Source organism: Trachypithecus francoisi, unplaced genomic scaffold, assembly GCF_009764315.1.
Source record: "Trachypithecus francoisi isolate TF-2019V2 unplaced genomic scaffold, Tfra_2.0 Lachesis_group11, whole genome shotgun sequence".
NCBI classification, from domain to species: domain Eukaryota; kingdom Metazoa; phylum Chordata; class Mammalia; order Primates; family Cercopithecidae; genus Trachypithecus; species Trachypithecus francoisi.
This window is the reverse complement of record NW_022681456.1, coordinates 19,283,619-19,306,210: the sequence shown is the minus strand read 5'-3', so window position 1 is coordinate 19,306,210 and position 22,592 is coordinate 19,283,619. Positions and strand designations below refer to the sequence as shown.

Below are 22,592 nucleotides of genomic sequence, written 5' to 3'. Positions count from 1 at the left end.
AGGGTTGGCCTGGGTGTGGTTTAACAGAGACCTCACCATTCAGCCCCACATCCAGAAGGCTGTGGTCAATGTGACTCTATGAGCCACCCCACTATAAAAGCTGGAGAATGTGGCTGGGTGTGATGGCTCACACCTGTAATCCCAGCACTTTGGGAGGCTAAGGTGGGAGGACCACTTGAGGCTGCAGTGAGCTATGATCATGCCACCGCACCTTGTCTCTAAAAAAAAAAAAAAGCAAAGGGCTGGGGAACGAGTCATTCTGTCTCTTCTGTTACCACGAATTCTCAGGGATGAGCTTCTCGCCTGCCCTAGAAGACACGAGGCACACGCTTGGTCTTGCAGGCTGCCAGCTCTGTGTGGCTTTGCCTGGGCTCTGGGCCACTCTGAAAACTGGATGAAGACCGGAACCTCATCCTCACCAAAATGCACAGACCACGCTTTATGCACAGAGTCTGAAGATTCCCACACTCCCACTTGGAGCCCCACCCAGTGATTCTAAATGAAGAAGCAACAAAAGTGCTGATGAGAATCTTCTCTGCGCTTTACTTGGCTTGACTCACTGAACTCTGGCACTGTCTATCTGAGGTAGGCACAATTATCACCCCCATTTCCTAGAGAGAAAAACGGAGGCTCAGACAGGACGTCATTAGTCTGAGGTCACACCTTGCGGAATGGCAATGCCTGGATTCAGACCGCAGTCAGAGGCAGTGCAGTTCTTGCTCTGCCCTCTCCATCTTGCCCTCTGGCTGGTGCTGGTACAGACCCTTCCAGGCAGGAGGCTGCGTCTCAGGCTGGAGAAAATGTGAACACGGGTGCCTGAGAGAAGCCTGAGGATGCTGCTGGCCAGTGGAGAGGACCTTGATGCATTTCATAGGGCTCTGGGCCCATGAGCAGAACACATCCGCCATGAGTGACATCATTCAGCTCAGCCGGGGAGCCTGGCATCTGGGCTTGGAGCTCGATGCTTCATGAGCTGCTGGGAGGCTTCCCTGGGTGACTGAACCAGGGGTTGTGGTCCCAAGTGATGAGGATGGGGCAGGACAGAGACCAAGTCCCCAGCTGTGAACAGTCCCTTGGAAACCCATAGGTGGGAATTCTAGCTCAGCAACCCTGGAGAGAGAGTAAGAACAAGGCTCAGCATCATGCTCGGCGCTCTTCATGCATTATTGCGTTTATTTCTCTCTAAAACCTTGTGAGGTAAGAACTAGCTAGCAAGGGGGAATGCTGGGCCCTGGGAGATAAGGAAACTGGGCCAGGGTCTCTCAGCTTGAGCTTGGAGACGGGGTTTCATGTCCAGGCAGCCTGATGCCAGAGAGCTGGCCCTCGTCCCCTAGCTCTCCCGGGGTGGGGACAGGGGGAGCAGGGATCCTCGCTCCCTGTGCAGCTGTCCCCAAGTCTCTCTTCCTAACGTGGCTCCTGCCTTGCACTCCCACACTCCCTGCTCCCTTGCGCTCTTCCATATCTGCCACAGAGCAGGTGTGTGGTCAGCGTCTGCTAGAATGTGTCACTGGTGAAACCCAGGATGCCTGGGCCGTTGGACAGTGGCCTGAGGCCTTCCTCATCCCCTGTGCCCTCCGACCTTAGACCAGGGCAGGGCGGGGCTCCCTGCCGCTCCCCGCCCCACCCCCCAGCCCACATGGTGGGGAGTGCAGAAGCTGGAGCGGCTGTCCAGGTCCCCAGGGCCCCAGAGCCACGCACCCTCTCGGCGCCAGCTCACAGCTGAAGGGTCTGCTCCTCGCTGTCGCTGTCACTGCCTTCCAGCTGCTCCAGGATCTCGTCCAACACCACAGACCGCTTTTTCTTCGGGGGCTCTGTGGGAGCCCAGATGGCAAGAGAGGAGAAAAGAACAGCCGAGAGGGTTGGGAGGCAGGAAGAGAGAAATGACAGAGGAAGGAGGGAGAGGGGAGAGATGAGCAGAACAAGGGTGCAGGGAGACAGAAAAGCAGTGAGAAAATGCGAGAGAGGGAAGTGGGGGGAGAGTGGAGGGAGAGAAGATACAGAGGTGGGGGAGAGAGGATGGGGCAATGAAGAAAGACAAGGAGTGGGGGAGAGAATCAAAGGGGGAATGAGCAGGGGAGAGAAACACTAGGGTTAGTCTCAGTATCGCCATGGCGGGGCTGCCTCCCTCGCACTCCCAGAAACTCTCCTGCTTCCCTGGCCATCCCCTCCCCATCTTCCACCCACAGGGGAAAGGATTCGCTCGAGAAAAAGAGGGAGGGGGTCTCCTGTGCTGCTTCCTCAGAGCAGGTCAGAGCTTGGTTTGGAGGAAGCTGAAACCCTTCAGAGAGGCTAAGCCAAGCAGTGGGCCACGGCTGGGGAGACAAGTAGAAGCTGTTTCTGTTTTCCTGGAAGCCAGGCTAATGGTGTAGTACATGGCTGGCATAGAGCAGGTGCTCAGTGAGTGGTGGGTGAATAGAACAGATGCAAAGCTCAAGGATTCCAGAGAAGGCATGGAGGGAATGACAATTAGAGGTGGTTTTGAAGAGGGGGACTATTTGACTTGGGTTTTGAAGAATGCAGAGGAGTTTTCTGTGAGGAGAGGGAATTCAGGGTCATGAAGAAAAGCATGGCGGTAGGAAAGGGCACTGTGGGCTCAGTCCCACAAGCACCTCCTAATTAGGTACCATCATGAGCCAGTGCTCCATTCCTGTCAGTAACCCCACAGGCAGGTGGTATGCAGGTGGCGGAACTGAGGCACGGACAGGCAGGCCTGAGGTCACCCAGCTAGCAAACGGTGGAGCCAGGATTCGAACCCCAGTCACACCTAAACCCACAGTCTTTCTGCTTTTCATGGAAGTCTCGGGTGCTGGGCAGAGAACTCCAAGGGGATCAATGGTGGCAGGAGAGGATGTGTGGGGTCCCTTGGCCCTCCAGGAAAAGAGTGAGGCTGGGATCCAGGCTGGCGTCCTCTGCCAGTCCCTCTGCTAGTCTAACCACTAGTCAATGGGCAGTCTCGCTCGCAGATAAGGCTTGATTTGTACAGAGGCAGTGTAAAGAGGCTGTCCAAATCTCCTGCCTTTCCATGGCTCCAACACCTCCCCGAATAAATCACCGTGAGGCCCTTTACCTCTCTCTCTCCATAGGCTGTGAGCTTCCTAGCGCTCACAGAGGTGGCCTAGCCTTTTCTACCGAGACCTCCCCAGGGCCAGCACAGTGCTTGGCCAAGAGATGAAGACTTGGTTTCCCCTTGTGTGTTCCTGGGCGAGTGATTTTACCTCTCTGAGACTGTTTCTTCAATCTCATCCCTCCCAAATCAATTCAAACATTGACCTCATTTATCTTCATCTCCATAGCTGTACCCCAATCCAAGTACCTCTCAGCCCCTCACTAGGGATCCCCCTCCCACCAACGGATCCCTCTAAACCATGTGTGTCAGATGTACCACTCCCTAAGAAAGCCCCAAGTTCCTCTGGAGGCATCACTGGAGCTGGCCCACCTCCCCCTGCTCAAGACCTTTGCACTGGCAGCACCCAGATCTCCCTCTCCCTCTACCCCTGAGCTCCAATGCCACCCCACCCCCTGGCACTTTTTATCATCCACACTGCCGCAGGCCTTTCTTTGTGTGGGATGTTGTCTCACTCATTGCTGTGTCCCTAGCCTTAGTACACTGCCTGGCACCCAGCGAGTGCTTGTGAAATATCCCAGAAAGGGGAATGAGCGGACGGAGCAAGGGTGAGAGAGATGGCAGAGCCTGCCCCATGGCGAGGGTGCAGAAGGTGCGGGAGGCGCCCACCTGCCTGCCACCTGGGAGCCTCAAGGCCTGGCAGCTGTACCCATCATTGTTAATCATGAAAAGGGAGAGGGGACAGGGTGGGCTGGGGTGGTGGGGGCTGGTGGCCTGGGGTTCAGATGCCGGCTTCCTCTCCTTCCTTACGCCCTCCTAGACACTCTTGGCAATCGCCAGTCCTGGAGGTGTACAATGGCCTCTGGAAATTGAATTTGTGGGCAAGTAATAGGAGCTGGAAAATAGAAACGTAACAAAACAGGGCCTGCAGGCAATTGCTGGTGCCCCTCCCATCTGCTAACATGGGTTGGGGTGGCAGCTCACTCCTGGGGCGGGGGTCCCTGCCTTCCTGGGACAGGCCTGGCCTGGGGTCTAAGGGATGGCCAGCAGTGGCGGCATGGGATTTTTTCTTCTTTCCCACATCCTGACAACTTGGAGGGACAGGCGAGGGGCAAGTTCTCGCCCCATCCATTGTGTCGGCTCGACCTTTAAGATATACCCGGACTTGGGGCGCTTCTTCCCCGTGCTCCTGCACCCCTGGGCCGTGCCACCATTGCCTCTGGCTTCCTCTGCCCTCCCTCCCAGGAGTCCGGTCTTGAATGGCAGCCAGAGGGAGCTTGTTAAATCCTCCATCACGGCATGCTGCTCCTTTGCTCAAGCCTCCAGCGGCACCATCTCACCTGGGGAAAAGCTAAAGCTGTCACGTTGGCTGCCAGGGCCACTGAGCAGGCCGCACCCCTCTCTGCTCAGGCACTCGGACCCCTTCCTGGCTCCTGGCTTCCAGCACTCCTACCTCAGGGCCTTGCACCTGCTGTTCCCTTGGTCTGGAATGCTCTTCCTCCACGGAGCCACTCAGGGGCCTTACCTTTTCAGTGAAGCTTCCCTCCTTATTGAAAATCCCAAGTCCTCCAGAGTGCCCTGATGTGCACTTCCTAATCCCTTTCCTGTCCACCTCCCCCACAGCATGTCTCCCAGTCTCACTGTGTGTCATATTTCCACTTTACTATCTGTCTTCTTGGCTGGAACGTCAGCCCTAGGAGGGCAAGGGTTTCTGTCTGTTTTGTCCACTGTTCCATTCCCAATGCCCAGAACTGTGCCTGGCACATAGTAGATGCTCAATAAAAGTGTGCTGAGAGACTGAGGGAGTGAATGATAGGGAAACTTGAGGGTCAAGGAATGTAGGTTGCTGAAGGACAAACAGCAGCAGAGATGAGGCCAAGAACAGTTGTTCAGAGCCTTCATTCATGCTCTCATTCCCTCACACGACAGAGACACCTGAAGCACCTGCTCTGGGTCAGGCATAGTGGGGAACAAGCCTGGTTTGGCCCCACCTAAGGCTCTCTGGTCTGGCAGAGGGAGATGGAGAAAGAACCAGATAGTTGTGCCTCAATTTCTAACCTGTAAAATGGGAATACTAGGGGTTGTGGTGGGGCTGAAATGAGTAAAAAGGGCAATGCCTGGCTCCTGGTTAGGGCTCAGTCGATGGTGCTGAGACCAACACCTGTGTTACTATTATTGATAGGAAAGGTGTTGATTTCGTGTCTCTCCTGGCCACTGGGGCAGTGAGAGCTCACAGGGCGGGGGCTCTTACACGGAGGCTGGCTTATGATACATGAGCAGTACACAGCTGGCAGGTAAAGGAATGAGATGATTTGGTTCGTCAAGGCCAAAGGAGTGTGAGCCCTGCCTTCTCGGTTTGCACACTGGAAACAAGGACATCTGCTGACTCACTGTGGGGCAAGGGATGTGGAAGGCACAATGGTGACAGGCAACTCCATGGCTATGGGAGTCACATGATCTGAGGTTCTAGCTCAGCCACTGACCAGCCAAGTGACCATGGGACAGTCACTTCAGCTCTCTGGGCCTCGGCTTCCTGACTCTACAGGGGGGACAGAAATAGGGGACATCTCAACAGGCAGCGATAAAGATGATCAGGTTCATGGGTGGGGCCTGGGATGCCCAGGGGCCCACTACTCAGGAGCCATTACTGTGCTCCTGGGCCGGGCATATCTGCCAGGGTTCAGGCTGGGCCCCCAACTGCCCCCCTGGAGGACGTGTCAGGCCCTGAGTTCCCACCAAATGACACCCCGCACCTCCCGCCGGCCCTGCTTCCTTGAGGAGCACCCTGTTTGCAGGGAACAGCTGCTGAAATCCCAGTTCCCCGACATCAAAAGCCTCAGTGGGTTTTCACCAAACAAACATAATGCAGAACCGGAGAAAGGTGTAAAATAAATAAACGAAACAAGCTGTGCATTTTCTTTCAGTATTACAGCTGCACCCGAAGATAAACAACAAGTGAATGTCACCAAACATCAATACCCGAGAAATTAACTTGACAAAAAGCTCAGCCGTCCCCCGACAACCCCCCAGTCCTGCCCCCCTCCCCCCAACATCCGACTACCATTTTTGCATTTCTGGAGTTCCCACCTAATGATTTTATTTTTCAATTAATTCCTTGACAGAATGCCAGCCTGTGTCTCTCCCTTCCCTGGCTGGCGCTGTCGGCCCTGCATGGGAGGCACAGGCAGGCAGGGAGAAAGGCACAGGCAGGGAGAAAAGCGCGGGCGGGGGGCGGGGGTGTGTCGGGAGGACAAGAGAAAGCGCTTCTTGGGGTTTTGTTCCAGAAACAGACGTTGAGGAAAGGCAAGCCGGGGAAGAAGAGCGTGGCTGATAAGAGGAGAAGGGAGTTCTGAAAGGAACCCTGGGAAGAGGCAGGCATGAACAGCTTGGGGAGGGGAAAAGCGCTGGGCCAGGAAGCCCAGGGTTGGATTCTGAGTGGAGAGGCCTGAGGTGCAGGATGGAGGGTGCTAGATGCGGGGTGCTGGTTGGGTGAGCTGCCAGGATGAAACCCTGCTGCTCCTGGCTGGGCAACCTTGGGTAAGTTGCTTCACCTCTCTGGGCTCCTCTCAGTTTCTGCAGTTACTGAATGGTGATGAAATTTACACGCCTAGGGTGTGTAAGGGTATTAAAAGAATGAATATATGTATGTAAGGCCTTCACAATAGTGCCGAGCACGCGGCAAGAATGTCAACACAGGTTGGTCATTCTTACTGCTATTGATAGACTCTGTTACTGAGAGCATGAGGGTGGGCCACTCCCCTCCTCTATAACACGAGGATGGCAATAGCAGCTCTGGACTCTTGTCTCAAAAAAAAAAAAAAGTGACCAATGGGATGCAGCAGGGCCTCCCACTGTGGGCCCACATTGGAGCATCTGGATTTGCTGACATGATTTGCCATGAATAAAGAAATCAGTGACTAATGTTCAAAAACAGGGAGATGTTACGTGACAATCTGCACCTCTAGTTTCTCTTGAACCTGGAATGACTAACCTGTGAGCGTGGCAGACCTGTCCCCTCCCTGCCTACAGGTAACTGACAAGACTGTGTACTAGCTGCCCCTGGAGACTGGAGGCCTCACTTACGGGAGCTTTTCTACCTGTTCCTGGAGGCTCCCAAGTTGCTACTTCCCGAGACAGAGGATAAGCAAGGCTTTGACAAACTCCACTAAGTCGGAGACAGAACTGACTCCAAGAGGCTGGGGTGAAGGGCAGGGGCCGGGGGCACAGGAGGGCAAGGGGAGGAAGGAGGATGGGGCAGTGTGGAGGCCAGAATGAGGCACCACAATCTTCAGACTCAGTGGTGTGCAGTCCCAGGCTGCTGGGGGGCACCAGCCACCTGTAGCTCCCACCCTTGGGGAGTATGAGGGTGTCACGGTATGGGTACCGCAGGGGGCTGGCCTGGCTTGGGAGGCTGCCTGCTCTGGAAGCCTGGCCGAGCTAGATCCCCACCCTCAGCTGCTGGCGCCTGTGCCTGGGTCTCTACCCGTCCTCCCTGGCTTCAGATCTAGCAGCCCCCATGGGCAGAGCTCTCCTACCCAGATGGGTCTGCATCTCAGGGCTCTGTGTACAGCAGGCACACATTAGATATGCACAGAATAAAGGGTACTCTCCAGGAGATTGGCCTGGCCCCTAAGACCAAGCCAATGGCCCTTTATTGACACAGGAGGCTGTTTTAGGGTTGTGCCTTTTTTTTTTTTTAAATTAATAGACAGAATCTCACTCTGTTGCCCAGGTGAGTGCAGTGGCGTGATCTCAGCTCACTGCAACCTTTGCTTTCCGGGTTCGAGTGATTCTTGTGCTCAGCCTCCCTAGTAGCTAGGATTACAGGCGTGCACCACCATGCCCAACTAATTTTTGTATTTTTAGTAGAATTGAGATTTCACCATGCTGGCCAGGCTAGTCTTGAACTCACGAGCTCAAGTGATCCACCCGCCTTGGCCTCCTAAAGCGCTGGGATTATAGGCGTAAGCCACCACGTCTAGCCAGTTGTGGCTTTTTAAAACACAGCGAGTCCTTGTAAGAACTAGGTGTGATGTGAGAGAGTCCTTGCACAGAGCGGGTGGGCAGGACCCTGGGCTGCAGACTGGCCTCTGCCACTGCGGGACTCCCAGGAGCTGCTAAGCTCCTTACCTCACTCAGTGCTCCCACCTGTTAAACGGGGATGGTGCCTGTTCTGCTTACCTCATGGGGACCCTAAGGGCTCCTGCCTTCGGTCACTCTTAGCAAGCATGACTGAACACATTCTATGTGCCAGGAATGATGCTGGGGATACGGCAGTGAACAAAACTCCACAGGATAAACTAAACCACCAGCCACGGGGCCACACTAGGGCTCAGGGCAGACAAGACGAGGTGGGACCTGAGTGCTGCCACTTGGTGGTCCCAGCCTTCTCTGAGTCACCAAAGCTACTCTTCTGTAGACAGGACACAGTAGTAGCACCCACCACAGGGGATCTGATGAGGTAAAGCATGAGAGCACTTAGCCCAGGGCCTGGCACGTGGAGGTGCCAGGCAAACATGAAAGCTAACAGGTCCTGTGAGGCCACCCCAGAGGACAGGCAGTGCCCAGCAAAGGGGAAATCCAGCTGCCCAAGATAAGGCTGAGGGGTGAGCCGCAGGGACCACTCCTCAGAGGCCTGCTGGTTCTGGACTTTCCCAGAGAAATTCCACCAGCTGGGTAACATCATTGTCCCACTTTTCAGATGAGGAAGCAGCCACACGAGGGCTCTGAAGAGTCCACATTCTCCAAGCAGGACCTTGAGCTCAGACGGGGCTGGCTCTAGCCTTGCTGGCACAGCGCAGCACAGCAAAGCCTGCCCTGCCAGCTGGGGACAACAGCCCAGCCTCCCTAGGCAGGGGGGTCTCAACAGGAAAGGCATGAACAGAATCGGGCCGTGTAGCAGCAATTTTCTTTTCAAAGGCCATTGGTTCTCAATCCAGCTGTCTGATAGAATCAGCTAGGAAACCACTGATGCCTGGATCCTACCTCCAGAGGTTCCGATGCAAATGGCCTGGGGTGGGCATGGGATATTATGACTGCTATGATGACTGCTGTTACTAATCTTGGTGCTGAGGACTTGGGCTCCCTGAGTGGCTGGAGACTGGGCTGGTGGGTGGAGTAACCTCGCTCTGTGCTCTGGGTGTCGTGTGTGTGTGCAGAATTCCACAACTGGCCACGCACAACCCCACACACAGGGGCCGGCGAAGGCGCTGCAGCCCGGGTTCCCGTGGATTTATCCTGAGCTAGGGCTGTGGGCGTGGGCTATGCCTGGGAGCTTCTAGACTTGGTCCCACATGTTTGTGTTACTTACAGATGCTGGGAGACCTGTGCGGGCTGGGAAGCAAGGGGAGTGTCCCGGTGAAGGTGACACCGGGAAAAGGGAAAAAGAACCAGGAAAGCTGGGAAGGTGTCCCCTACTTCTCTGCCTTGGGTCTGGAGGAATCTCCCAAGTCTTAGGATTTGGTCCACATTAGCTACTGATCTCTTTTCTTTTGCCATAGGCCCTGGTTGGAAAGCAGAGGCTGAAAGGGAGCAGCTGGTAACATCTCATGGGGCCAAGGTGTAGTGGTGTCTGCACCAGGCTGTGTAAATGCCAAGGCTCGAGGGTCCAGATAGGAGTATGATGACATCAAACAGTCCAGGGGGTAGGGGGAGACTACAGGGAGGGCTATGCATTGTGGGCGAGGGGAGGCCCAGCCTTCGTATAAATGCGCAGCCATTCCTTGGGCCTGGTGCCCTGTGGGAATGTGGAACTAGGCTGGCCAAATCTGATTTTTCAAAAGAGGTCAGAATCTTGATTTTCAGGTCAAATCTTCCAATACAAAAATAGTGATGATTCATTCAAAACCATTGTTTTCGTATCTGGTAGGCAAAATAAAGATCTAATTTCATCCAACAACTTGCGATTGTGGTCTCTGCTCTTTTCTCTCTCTCCTCTCTGTCTACTAAACCCCACTAGTTTCACTTGTGGTCATGAAGCAGCAATAAAAACCTTGTCTGTGTGTTTTCCTTGGGTTTCTCCGGGCTGGGCCAGGCTACAGTTCAGAAATAAAACTGGCCACTCCCTACCACCAGCTACAACCCTGGAGGGAAACCCACCCTCCTCCTGTCCCTGTTTCTAGCACTCTGGTCCCCAAGTGCCCAAACCCTCGTCCAATCCCGGCCCAGCCCCTGCCCCTCCCAAGTCGCTCTGAAATTCTCCTTCTGTCAGTTTAATTCCGTGATCGATGAGGAAGAGCACGAGAAATGGCCCGGCACAGCTGGCTTCCCCGTTAGCCCTAGCAGGGATTCCTGGCCTTGCTGGCGACGGCTGAGTGAAATGTTTGCGGAACGCAGAGAACACAAGTCAATAACAATTTAGCTGGATTGGGAGCAAGTACCTTCCCCGCACGGACAGCCACTCCCGGGGGAAGGGGAGGAGAGTGTGCGGGATATTGCCGAAGCACTTGGAATTATTTCCAAAACACCGCCCAGTGAGGCTCGGGCGTGGAGAGTGGAAAGAAGTAGGAGGGGTTGACTGGGCCATACCTGCTCCAGCTGACCTCCAGGCCCCCCAGCCTCCCCGCACCGCTGCAGGGAGAAGCATTTTGCTCTCCGATCATGGCTCCCTGCACGGCCAGCCATGTGCACCACTGGGGTGCACACCTGGGAACTGTCTTGACCAAAAGAATTCCCTCTCCTTGATTTCCCCCCTCTGGATTCGGCCTCCAGCAGCTGTGGTAGCCAGGGGTGTGAGAAAGAGTAGGTTTCCCAGGCAACCTCAACCTCTGCTGGAACCACTTCCCAACGTGACCAGGAGCTGGAGATAGATTAAGACACACTACCATGAACACAAAAAGTGATCATTTCTTTTTTCTTTTCTTTCCTTTTTTTTTTTTTGTTTTTTTGAGACTAAGTCTCATGCTGTTGCCCAGGCTGGAGTGTAGTGGCGTGATCTTGGCTCACTGCAACTTCGTCTCCCAGGTTCGAGCAATTCTGCTGCCTCAGCCTCCTGAGTAGCTGGGATTACAGGCTCGCGCCACCATGCCTGGCTAATTTTTGTATTTCTAGTAGAGACAGGGCTTCACCGTGTTGGCCAGGCTGGTCTCGAACTCCTGGGCTCAAGTGATCCACCCACCTTGGCCTCCCAAAATGCTGGGATTACAGGCGTGAGCCACCACTTTTGGCTGAGAAGTGATCAAAGAGGTCAGGGATAAAACAGCTGCCTATCCCCATGCCCCACCCAGTCTCAGCCTTTCCTGTCAGGACCTGTTGTGGCAATCCGGGACAGTCTCCCTCTTTGCCCGCCTCCTGCTTAGGCCTTTAACACCTCCAGAGGAAGGGCTCCCACAGCCAAGTCTTCAGGAAAAAACAGGAAGGACCCAGGTGAAGGAATGAAAATGGGAAGCTTATAGAAAACCTCTGTCTCCAGGTGGATGGAAGGAACCACGACCAAAGGATATTCTGAATAATAAATTCTGTGACTTCACATCCTTGCTTGAACTTTCCTGACTGTGAGTTTGAAAGCCCGATGATTATGTTTTCACGGGCAAGATCAAGGCGGCCTATTCACAAAGGTTGACATGGGGATAACGGGCTCTCTCAGTCTCCAGTCTTTTGAAAATGTATGGTCCTGTGAATGATGATTAAGTTATGGGAGTGGGGAGGGGGATGAACTCTTGCAGGCTTTAAATATCATCTGTCTGCTGATGACTTCCAAATTTATATCTCAGCCCAGACTTTGCCCCTGAGCTCCCAACTCATAGATCTATCTGCCTGACATCGAGGGGAGTCCTAATAGGTGTCTCAAATCCAACACGTTCAGAACACCCCCGCCCAGCCACCTGCTCTTCCCAGCTTCCTAGGCCTCTGCTCACCACGCAGCACCACCATCCTGTGAGTGGCTTGGAGCAAAAACTATGCACCAGTTTTGATTTTTCTCCTGCCTTCCAGAAGCAAGTCTGGCTGGCTCTACCTTTACCAAAAATGCTCAATCCACCTGCTTCCCCACCTCCACAGCCTCTGCTCCAAGGCCCTTGCTGGCCTGGATGGGACCTCTGCCCTCCATTCTTGCCCCTCTACAATGCAGGGGATGAGGTCTGACAGTGTGAATCAGGTCTTGAGACTCTTCTCCTCAAATCTTCTAGGAGCTTCCCACTGTACCTTGAATATAAGCTGGGCTTCCTGCCAGGCCACACAAGGCCCCAGGAGGAACCCCTGCTGGCTTCTCTGCTTGTTTTGAACACACTCTGCCCTAGGACCTCGGCACCTGTGGCTTCTGCTACCTGGGATGGCTCCCCCCATATCTTTGGCTGGTTGTTCCCTTCGCATCACACAGAAATGCTGACTCGGCAGAAAGACTTTCCAACCACCATATTTGGAATCTCTCCTTTGCCTCTCTGGCCCTGAAGAGCTCATTATGCTATTTTTCTTTTGTTTTCTTTTCTTTTTTTAAAGAGACAGAGTCTTGCTTTGTTGCTCAGGCTGGAGTGTAGGGGCACAATCATGGCTTGCTGCGGCCTTGAACTCCTGGGCTCAAGCAATCCTCCCACCTCAGCCTCCCGAGTAGCTGGGACTACAGGTGTGTGCCACCATGCCTGGCTAATTTTTTAATTTTTTCTTTTTTAAGAGACGGGGTCTTGTTATGTGGTTCAGGCTGGTCTCAAACTCCTAGGCTCAAGTGATCCTCCTGCCTTGGCCTCTCAAAGCACTGGGATTACAGGTGTGAGCCACTGCATCCAACCATATGTTACCCTTTCTAATTTCCACCACAGGACTTGGTATCATCAGAACTTTGTTGCTACTTATTTTTTTTGGTGGGGTGGGGGAGGGGGGCAATCATCTGTCTCTCTCACTCAAATATTAGCTCCACGAGGGAGGACTTTCTCTTTTGTACACTGCTTTGCCCTCAGTGCCTAGAGCACAGCTTGATAATACGGTCATCAGTGAAGAACTGCTGAATGAATGAATGAATGAATGGGGTCTCCCATCCGGGGAAGCTGGAGATCTAAGCCCAGGGCACTGGGGGTGCAGTTATGATGCCTCTAGAGTTATATACTCTTAGAAAGGGGGGAGTCACCATGGGAGGAACTAGCCACCCCGGCTTTTGGATAAAAGAAGGGCAGCCACTTCACAAGGCCTAGGGGCTGTAAGCCCTTCCTGTGAAGAACCAAAAAGTAAATGCTTTAGGCTTGGTGGGCCGTAGGGTCTCTGTCACAACCACTCAACTTTGTCCTTGCAGTGGAGGAAAACAGCCCTAGACAATATATGAACAAATGGGCATGGCTGTGCTGCAATAAAACTTTATTTATAAAAATAGATTGTAAGCTGTGGTTTGCAACTGCCCAGATCCAATAAAGAGGGCAATTTGGGATTTAGGAGGTGCTGAGGATACAGGGTGTGACAGAACATGTAGGTATAGACATTAACTACAGTTCTGCAGTGTCCAGACCTGTGTGCCTTCAGGCCAGGCACTAGGCTGCTCTGGGTCTTGGTTTGTGCTACAGTAAAATGGGAACAACACTGTTCTTCAGGCAGCTGTGAGCCTGAAATGAGACTGAGTTATGTAAAAGCACCCGGTATCACTCTCTGCACATGGTAGGTCCACGACAAAGCTCTCTTATCCTCTTTCTTTCCTTTTCCCCCGGCTTGATCTTTATAAGAACTTACATGATTGCCTTTTCAGACCCGCAGTGCTTCGAAGCACCCGGTTAGGAATATCTGGCTTCAGACCACATAGGGCTCCAGGGCCGACTGCACACCTGTGGTTAAGCATGGGGCCTGGAGCACATCAGCCAGCTTTTCTGAGCCCCGGCTTCCTTCCTTGTAGGGTGACAGTGAAGATGAACCGAGTTAACACTCACACAGTGCCCAGCATCTATTAGATGCTCCGTTAAATTCTAATCATCATTCTGATGATTAGGTTCTTATTTATGTTCATTTTTTCACCCCACAAATGGTCACTGAACGCCTCTTCTCTGTGCTAGATACGGGACCCAGGCAGGGTGGGTACCCCCCGAGGATAAAGTGTCACATGGAGACACACGTGAGCACCTGATGGCAGGTTGTGGCATTTGAGGAGGACGAAGGGAGGGGCATGACAAGGGAATCATGAGAAGGAGGGGTGTGGGGGAAAAGCTGCATCTTTGACACTCTGGCGGGGAGGCAGCGGGGGCCGAGGTCAGTGGGGGCTGCTGGGACCAGGGTTCCAGCAAGCAGGCTGCTTCCCTGCCCCCCATGAGGGTGGGAGGGGGACTGTTTGCTAGAGGCCAGCGACCCACAGGGACAGCCACCCGTCTCTGCCGGAAGAGCACTTCTCTGGGCGCTCTGCTCATAGATCTCCCGCCCCAGCCCAGTCTGGCTTGGGCAGGCGGGGGAAGGCGCCACTGCCAGCCACTCACCATGCTGGTCATGTCTGCACTCCCAGCTCTGGAGGTGAAAGGTAGAAACGCTAACCACAGCCCATCAGTCCTCCCCAGCTGGAATAAGACAACACGGGAAGCAGAGCCACGCTCCCGGCCAAATAAAAGCCTGTTTGCCCGGCCTCCCTGGCTGTGAGTGCTGTAAAACAGAGGGTTCTGTGCACGGATTTCTTCCATACCATTATATTCTCTCGGCTGCGCTCGCAGGTACTGTGGCCTGCCGCGGCCCTGAAAGCTTCTCGATGCCGTGACCCTGCTGGTTTGTAACACGCTCGGGAAGAAAAGGACACAGCCAGCGGCGGACTTTCCTCTTTCTTCCCTCCTTGCTCTCTCTTTTCAAACTCCCACATGCAAGGCAGTGAAGAATAGCACTTTGCCTACCACGGAGCTGCTGCGCTGGAGATGAGAAACCTGATTCTTGGCCGGCAAGGAAGGGAGGGAGGTGTGGGACAGCGGGCAGGGGCAGGAAGAGGACAGGGGAGACGGGGAGGGCAGTTTGGTGGAAAAACGTCTGTCTTGCTATTCCCTTTTGAAAGCATCTCTGTCTGGTGTCAAGGTCTTTGCCTACTCAGGCCAACTTTTACAATGACTTTCAAAGCCCTGTCCTTCGCTGTTCAATTTGACAGGTGTTTTGCAAGCATCAACTTGCAAGGAAAAATATAATGCCCTGCCATTATACAGGGACAATGGATAAAACGAAGGCTTCCGCTTGGTGGGGAGGGGATGGGGGGTTTATAACAAGCTTCTTTTGGCTGCCAATAAGGAACCTGGATAAGCAGAGAGCTGGAGACTGGGTGTGGAGCATGAGTTCTTGTAACTTCCTTGGAAGGCAGGACATTACGGTTGCTGCTTGAGCAGCAATGAGTCCTCCTCTTCCTCATGGCACCTGGGCACTAATAAGCTCCTACTAGGCGCCAGGCTCTGTGCTATGCCTTAGAGACAAGGAAGAACAGGTGGCATCTGTGGTTAGATGTAAACATCCTACCCCAAGCAATGCTTATGCGTCAGGCATACCTGTCCTCTTCCTGACCCTACCCCCAAACACACACATCCCAAGCAATGCTTATGTGTCAGGCATACACACCCTCCTACTTACTACACACACACACACGTCCCAAGCAATGCTTATGTGTCAGGCATACACACCCTCCTACTTACCACACACACACACACGTCCCAAGCAATGCTTATGTGTCAGGCATACCCATTCTCCTACTTACTACATACAAAGACACAAACACACACACACACACATACGTGCTACTGCCCAGGCTTATAAACACCAGGGCTCGTCTCTGTCTCGGTCCTTTGCCCAGAGAGCATCCTCCTTAGTCTGGCCTGACGGGAATGCAAGGAAAGTGGGAGAGTTTTTGGCAACTTAGAAAAGGAAGAGTGAGTGCCCGGAAGGACAATGAGGCCCCTCGACAATCCTATTTGTTGACTGCACGTGATGTGCCAGGAGCTGCGCACCATCATCTTCTTTACAGGCATCCCTCCCTTTGAGCCCCACAATTTCCCTAATGAGGTGGGCGCTGTGGCCCCATCGTACCAATGACAGAGCTGAGGCAGAGCGACTTGCCTGAGGTTACAGAACGGGTATGAGGACACATTCGGGTAAAATGCAAGGGGCAGATGCTCAGATCAGCTGATATAAAGGGTCAATACACCAGGATGGTGGAAAACACAGGTTTGAATCCTGGTTCTGTGGTCGGTAGCTGGGTGCCCTTGGGCAAGTTACTTGCCCTCTCTGTGCTTTAGTTTTCTCATCTCTAAAACAGAGGATTGTGACAGTAGAGTAAATTGACAGGTTCATAGGTTCTTGGAAATCTCGCAACTTTCAGTGAAAAGATGTATAACAAACTCAATGTTACCATAGGCTAATGGATGTAAACAAGAGCTAAACTCCTACACACGAATGTATTTCTAATAACAAAAACATCACCAAACTTCTGAATAAAGACACCAAAACTTCTAAATATTAAACACTGAAATAAATGTGAGCACTATATACGTTTAAGACAGATTAATAAAAACAAGGAAGATAATGATTTACCCAACGCTTCCAGTTCAGGGCTGCAGGTAGCTCAGGACACTGGGAGGGAACCCACCCCGGGTAGGGCACCCATCACACACATAACTGTACTCACCCACTCTGGGACCACTGAGACGTGCCAATTCACCTAGCGTGCATGGCTTTAGCGTGCATGTGGGAGGAAACCACAGGACCTGGAGAAAACCCACATGGGGCGAACACACAAACTCCACAGGGTGAGCACGCAAACTCCACGGGGAGAGCATGCAAACTCCACGGGAAGAACACGCGAACTGCACACAGACTGTGGCCCTGGATGGGAAGCCATTTTTTTTCTTATTAATTATGATAAAATGACGTTATCTGAGGACCTGTGTTTACCTCCCAGGATTCTGCAGGACTCGTACCCATGAAAACTTGCAGATAGTAAGTATCTGGCTGCCAAGTAAGGCTTGACACATGAAGATTGCTAGTTACAGTAATGATAATAATAATTGGTATTATTTAGCTTGAACTACAAATTGAACGTTCTGCTATGACCTCGGTGCCTCAGGGACCCAGGGGAGATGAGGCCAGTCTTGGGAGCTGGGAAACTGAGTCCAGGGGCAGGGGCACTCCAGGGTAATTCACGCTGGTGGCACCGACCACATCAGGGCTTCGGCTGGTGCCAAAGCTCCACTCTATCTGCTCTGGCCACCTCCCACTGTCCCTGAGTGCAGCTTACAGGCCAAGGTGTCACCGGCATCTTCCTGCCAGGCCCTGCTGAATGGTTAGGACGCCTGCCTTTCATTCTGCGGCCCACATTCTGCAGGGAGCGCTTTGTTGTGGCCTCAGAGCTCGGCAGCCTCCACCTGAGATCTGAGTGCCTTCCTGGCAGAGTTCAGGGCCGAGGCCAGAGCCAGGGGAGGGAACTGGGCACGGACACCACCTGCCCTTGGGGTCTGCCAGGGCCCTGGGAGCTCTGAACAATGCGGATTTTGACACAAATGAACTGGGTATTTTTCTCTATGGGAAAAGGGCACAGGGTGGGGAGAAGGGTCTGGCCAGGAGGGCAGGAGGCCGGCGGGCCTATTCTGAACATTTGAGGCTGCTGTGGGCACCTCCTGTGTCCCAGAGACATCAATTGGACAACGGGTGACTCAGTGGGTGAGAGAGACTGACGTCTCCAGCATGCCTGCTCTGTGCTGGACATACTCCAGGCATCACCTCACTTTCCCAATCCAGTGTCACACTCCCAGGGGAGGACGGATAGAGAGGTAAACCTGAATATTGCCCAAGTTTAACCATTCACTACCATGTGACCTTGGGCAAGGTGCTTCATCTCTGCGTGCCTCAGTTCCCTCATCTGTAGAATGGGGAGATGAACGGCATCTCACTCACAGGGGTGGTGTGTGAACGACATGAGACCCCTCACAGCAAGGGATTTAGAAGAGTTCCTGGTCCCCAGTAAGGAAAGCTGCTACTATGGCTTTTGTTACTTCCCTGATCACTGTCAAATCAATTCCAGAAGGGGTACCCCTGTTAACAACATCTTTCAAATGAGAAGACAGAAGCCCACAGCACGGAGCGACTTGCCCCAGGACAATAGCCTGGGACTTGCCCTGGGACACACAGCCAGAATGCAGAATCCGGGTCTTGCTGACTCCAAAGTTGATGCTCTTTTTCCTAAGCTGGTGGTTCCTAAACCTTTTGGGGCCCATGGCCTCCTAGAAAATCTGATGAAAACAAAAGATTCTCTTGCCAGACACACACATAGACACAATCGCAATCACCAGGCGTTCCCAGTCCCTCTGAGGCCAGCCATACCGGAAGAGAACGTTCCATGGATTCTTAGTTAAAAAACAATCCCCATTTTACATCTTGCTGTATTCTAGAGTGTGTTCTTCTGTTTTCAAGGGATTATCATGTTTCTTTGGAAAACAGTGCTGAAAAATGCCATGAGGAATTCAGACTCTTTGGCTCCAAACTCTCAGGCCACTTCCTGGTCCACACAGGTGAGGCCAGCAGGGAGGTCTGACACTCCGCTGTGCTTGGTCCTGACCCCTGTGGATGGGTCATATCCAGGACCATATCAGCATCCTCTCCAACCTGGGCACCGTTTCTCAGGGCTGCTCCTGCCCCCAGGAAAACACAACCCCTACCCCTGGCAACATGCCCTGACATGTACGTAGGTCACCATACATGCTGGACATTCTCTGTCTAGTCCCTCCACATCCATCCTGTGTTCTGCTCCATCCCCGGAAGGCTGACCCTACTGAATGTGTCACAGGGACAATCTGGGCCTGGTGCCGACAGGTGGGATGGCCTGATGGGAGGCTGCGGCCGGAGGGCAGAGGGCCACAGGAGAGAGAGCTGCAGCTGTTCTGTCCCTAGCCCCTTCTTCATGCTTTGCTGCTGTCCTCTGGCACTGTCCCTCCACACTGCAGTGCCCACTGGTAGCTGCTCCTAGGCTCCTGTCCTCACTGGACACCAGGAACATCACTTCCTGCCCCTGCCCTTTCAGCCCCTGGGGTGGTAAGAGCTCTGAAGCTGCTCCCCTCTGGGAGCCCCAGCATCCTGCTGCTCCATTGGCACTGCCTATACCCCTGTAAGCTGCCATTGCATGACAGGGTCTTTCTACGAGGCTCCTGTGCGAATTCTCTTCCCTCCTGGGGCCTCGGCCCATCTCCCGTGGCACTGGGGGAGGGTCCCTTAGTGCTCATCTTTTGACACTCTTGGGGAGCCCAGAGCTGATGTCCCCTTCCAGAACCTGGGAGGGCAGTGTTTTTCCAGAGGGACTCAGAGGGGTGGAAACACGTGGCTCTGACACTCAAGCCCGCCCTCAGGGGCCTTATCTCATCTATGCATGTCAGCTTCCTCATCTGTACAACGGGAACAACGAAACACGCACACGACAGGGCCTTCCACAAGCACATGCCGTGCCAATTCTGAAGGGCCAGCAGTGCTTGTCATTACGATTCGTTATTCATTCTCTCCATTTCTGAAGCAACCCTGCAGATCTTAGGTTCATGGTCTGGATGAGTCAGAAGGGCCAAAGCCATGCAGTCAGTAAACACTCACATACCCCAGGTGAATGAGGGCCTGGGACTTTCTTTTTCTTTTTTTTTGAGACAGAGTGTCGATCTGCCACCTAGGCTGGAGTGCAGTGGTGTGATCTTGGCTCACTGCAACCTCCACCTCCTGGGTTCAAGTGATTCTCCTGCTTCAGCCTCCCAAGTAGCTGGGACTATAGGCATGTACCTCCAAGTCCGGCTATTTATTTTGTATTTTAAGTAGAGATGAGGTTTCACCATGTTGGTCAGGACGGTCTCAAATTCCTGACCTCAAGTGATCTACCCACCTCGGCCTCACAAAGTGCTGGGATTACAGGCCTGAGCCACTGCGCCTGGCCAGTAGTTTTTTTTTGTGACGTTTGCTAGTATAACATAGTTGGGGCCGGTGAGTGGCGTGGGAGGCTCTAGAGCCGGTCTGGAGTTCAAGTCTGAGCTCTGCCACTTTCTCGCTTAGACACAGCACTGCCTACAGCTGCTACAGTTGCTGTGAGCACTGAGATGATGCCGGTGCGAGGACAGCTCCCTGATGCACAGTAAGTGATTAATAAACACTACTCGTCATAAATCACTGCTGTGTTTGGCAGGCCTCAGTTCTCTCATCTGTGAAATGGGGCTAATAGTGCCCATCTCATAGAACTGCTGGGGAGTGAATCGGAAGATGTAGGCAAATGAAGAACTGTCATTGTTACTGTTATCATTCTATCTGCCCCTGTCTGGCCTTGGCCTGGCTGGTAAGTGGTTGTGGAGACAGCCAATCCCACAGAAATGCCGCCAGCCAAGTCTTTCCACTGTGGCGAGGCAATAGTGCTGTCTTTGGAACTCAATTTATTGAAGGGGGTTTCTCTCTAAGGCAGGGCAGAACAGCTGAGCCTGCACTCCTCAGCTGGCCCCGGGGGTGGGGGATGGGGGTGACGGGGGAGGTGGGCCACCATCTCCGCTCTGGGGAGAGTCCCTTACACAAACATTTGCCGACGGGAGCATTTGGGCTTGTCAATGGTTGTCGATAAGGACAGGCTCTCTTTCTGCACATCAGGATTTGGGGCCTTATTGAGTTGTAAGCTTGCAACTGTGTATTTAGCCTTCATTTCTCTGGTTCCACATTTGTCTAGGCTCAAATATTCCCCAGCCTGAGACTGGGAGCCTGGCATGTGCCACGTACTGTGCTGGGCACGGAGGACCCAGGGAAGAACTGATCACTAACAGAGATGAGCATGACACAGCCTCCACGTGGGGGAGGCACGGGTCCAGAGACGATAACAAATCATAAAGAAATAAGTTACAGCATGGCAAGAAAGCACAGTGACAGAAGAGGAGAGTAGAGGATGGAGAAATTACTGATACTTGTGGAGGGGGAGGGAATAGGGAAGGCTTCCTGGAGGAGGTGTCATTCTATCTGGGTTTTGAAGGCATTTACCAGGCTAAAAAAAAAAAAAAAAAAAAGAGTGAGGGGCAAGGCATTCTAAGCAGAGGGAACAGCGTGTGCAAAGGCACCCAATCCTGCCTGGAGTCTGGGGAACAATGAACTCTGTGGGAGGTGCAGTGGGAGGAAGGAGGGGTCTGGGAAGACCATGGGCGTGGGCAGGAGGCAGTGTTCTGAAGGGTGTGGCAGCTGGGCTAGAATCAAGGGGCTTCCCTGCTATCTCTGGAGTTCCATGTCCACTTGTGGGGGATGCAGTCCTGCTGCATTGCTGAGACACTGCTTCTCAGAAGCCCAGTCGTTTCGCCCTAAGGAAGACCAGTGCCCCCATTGGAAGGCTCCCATCTCCATAAGAGAAACTGTTCCCAAGGTGCTGCCTGGTTTGGCAACAGAGCTGCACCGGTCAGGAGAGGGAACAATCACTCCTGGCTCCAGGTTCCACGTCTATACAGAGAAGTGGGGTTGGGGGATGCTGGCAGCAAACACCCCCCGTCTGCACCCAGGTGACACCCGAGGCCCTGAGCTGCCCCACAGGGAAGGGACGGATGAGGCCACAATGACGGCTCCATCCAGGAAAGCACCTGAGACCTGGGACCCAGGCGACAATGAGGCGGGGAGGAATGCGGCAGTGTGCCAGGAAGACCTCAGAGCACCACAGGTAGCACTACAGACAGGACTGTTCCCCATGACCGAGCCTGGCTTTTCTGGGCATGCAAAAGGCAGAGAAGCTCCCCAGCTGGGTGACCCACCGCCAAGTAAGCGGGATCCAAACGGATTAGGGTTAGGGTTAGGGTTAGGCAACCGCCGTTTTGCTGCCGGGCCCAGGCCACAGTGGAAGCACTTCTGCGATGGGAGGCGGAGGTGTGGAGATGGGGATCAAGGTCAGGTACCCCTTGATATCCCAAGTTTGGAGGGTGTGTACCGGACAGCAAAGGGCACCTGCCATACCTTCCATGTGCCTAGGGTGGAGTGATTCTTGAGGCTGTCTCAACCTCTCCTCACCTGACTCAACACAACCTCTTGGAGAAGACGAGGCCCTGCCAACCTCATCTGCTCCCTCTCTCCTCCCCTCAGCTCCAGCCATGCCGGCCTCCCTGTTTCTCACACACATCGAGCTTGCTCCAACCTTGGGGTCTCCCTGCCCCTGGCCTCCTGCTTAGGCAGCCCTTTCTTGGGTACAGATGTCACCTCTGCAGTGAGGTCTGTCTAGCCCACATTCTGATGAGGAATGTGTCCCAGCCTTTTCCACCTGAGCCTAGGACCCTGCTTGGTTACTGTCACATGGGTACATGAGGGCACAGCAGGCGCTCAGTATTTTCTGGCCACCACCTGAATAGTCACTGAGGCCACATGACACCACCAAGGTGGGTAAGGGGGGAGTGAGACCTGTGGGCATCAGCCCTCCAGCAGGGAGTGGATGATCCTCCACCGGGGTCATGGAGGCAAGTGATCAGCAAGAGTGTGGTCCCCAGGGCTGGCCACCAGGAAGGCCGTGAGCATCCCTGCCCCGTGAACACTGGAATCTGAACACAGAGCACTGTGAGGACAGGGCCAGCAGCTGCGAGCTGTGGTCTGGCAACCTGGCAGGCAGGGAGCGGATAAACACTCGGACCTCTGTCTCTTCCTA

General features: G+C 53.6%; 1 protein-coding gene across 1 annotated transcript in view; it reads right to left on the bottom strand.

The window, feature by feature from the left end:
• Positions 1-517: 517 nt before the first annotated feature.
• Positions 518-22,592, bottom strand: part of RBM19 (RNA binding motif protein 19) — a 141,437-nt gene continuing 119,362 nt past the window's right edge. Inside the window, exons 24-25 of the mRNA XM_033220479.1 lie at positions 1,699-1,811; positions 518-1,110 (exon numbers count right to left, since the gene is read on the bottom strand). Coding sequence (XP_033076370.1) covers positions 1,714-1,811 — 98 coding nt within the window. The 3' untranslated portion in view covers positions 518-1,110; positions 1,699-1,713. The remainder of the gene's footprint in view (positions 1,111-1,698; positions 1,812-22,592) is intronic.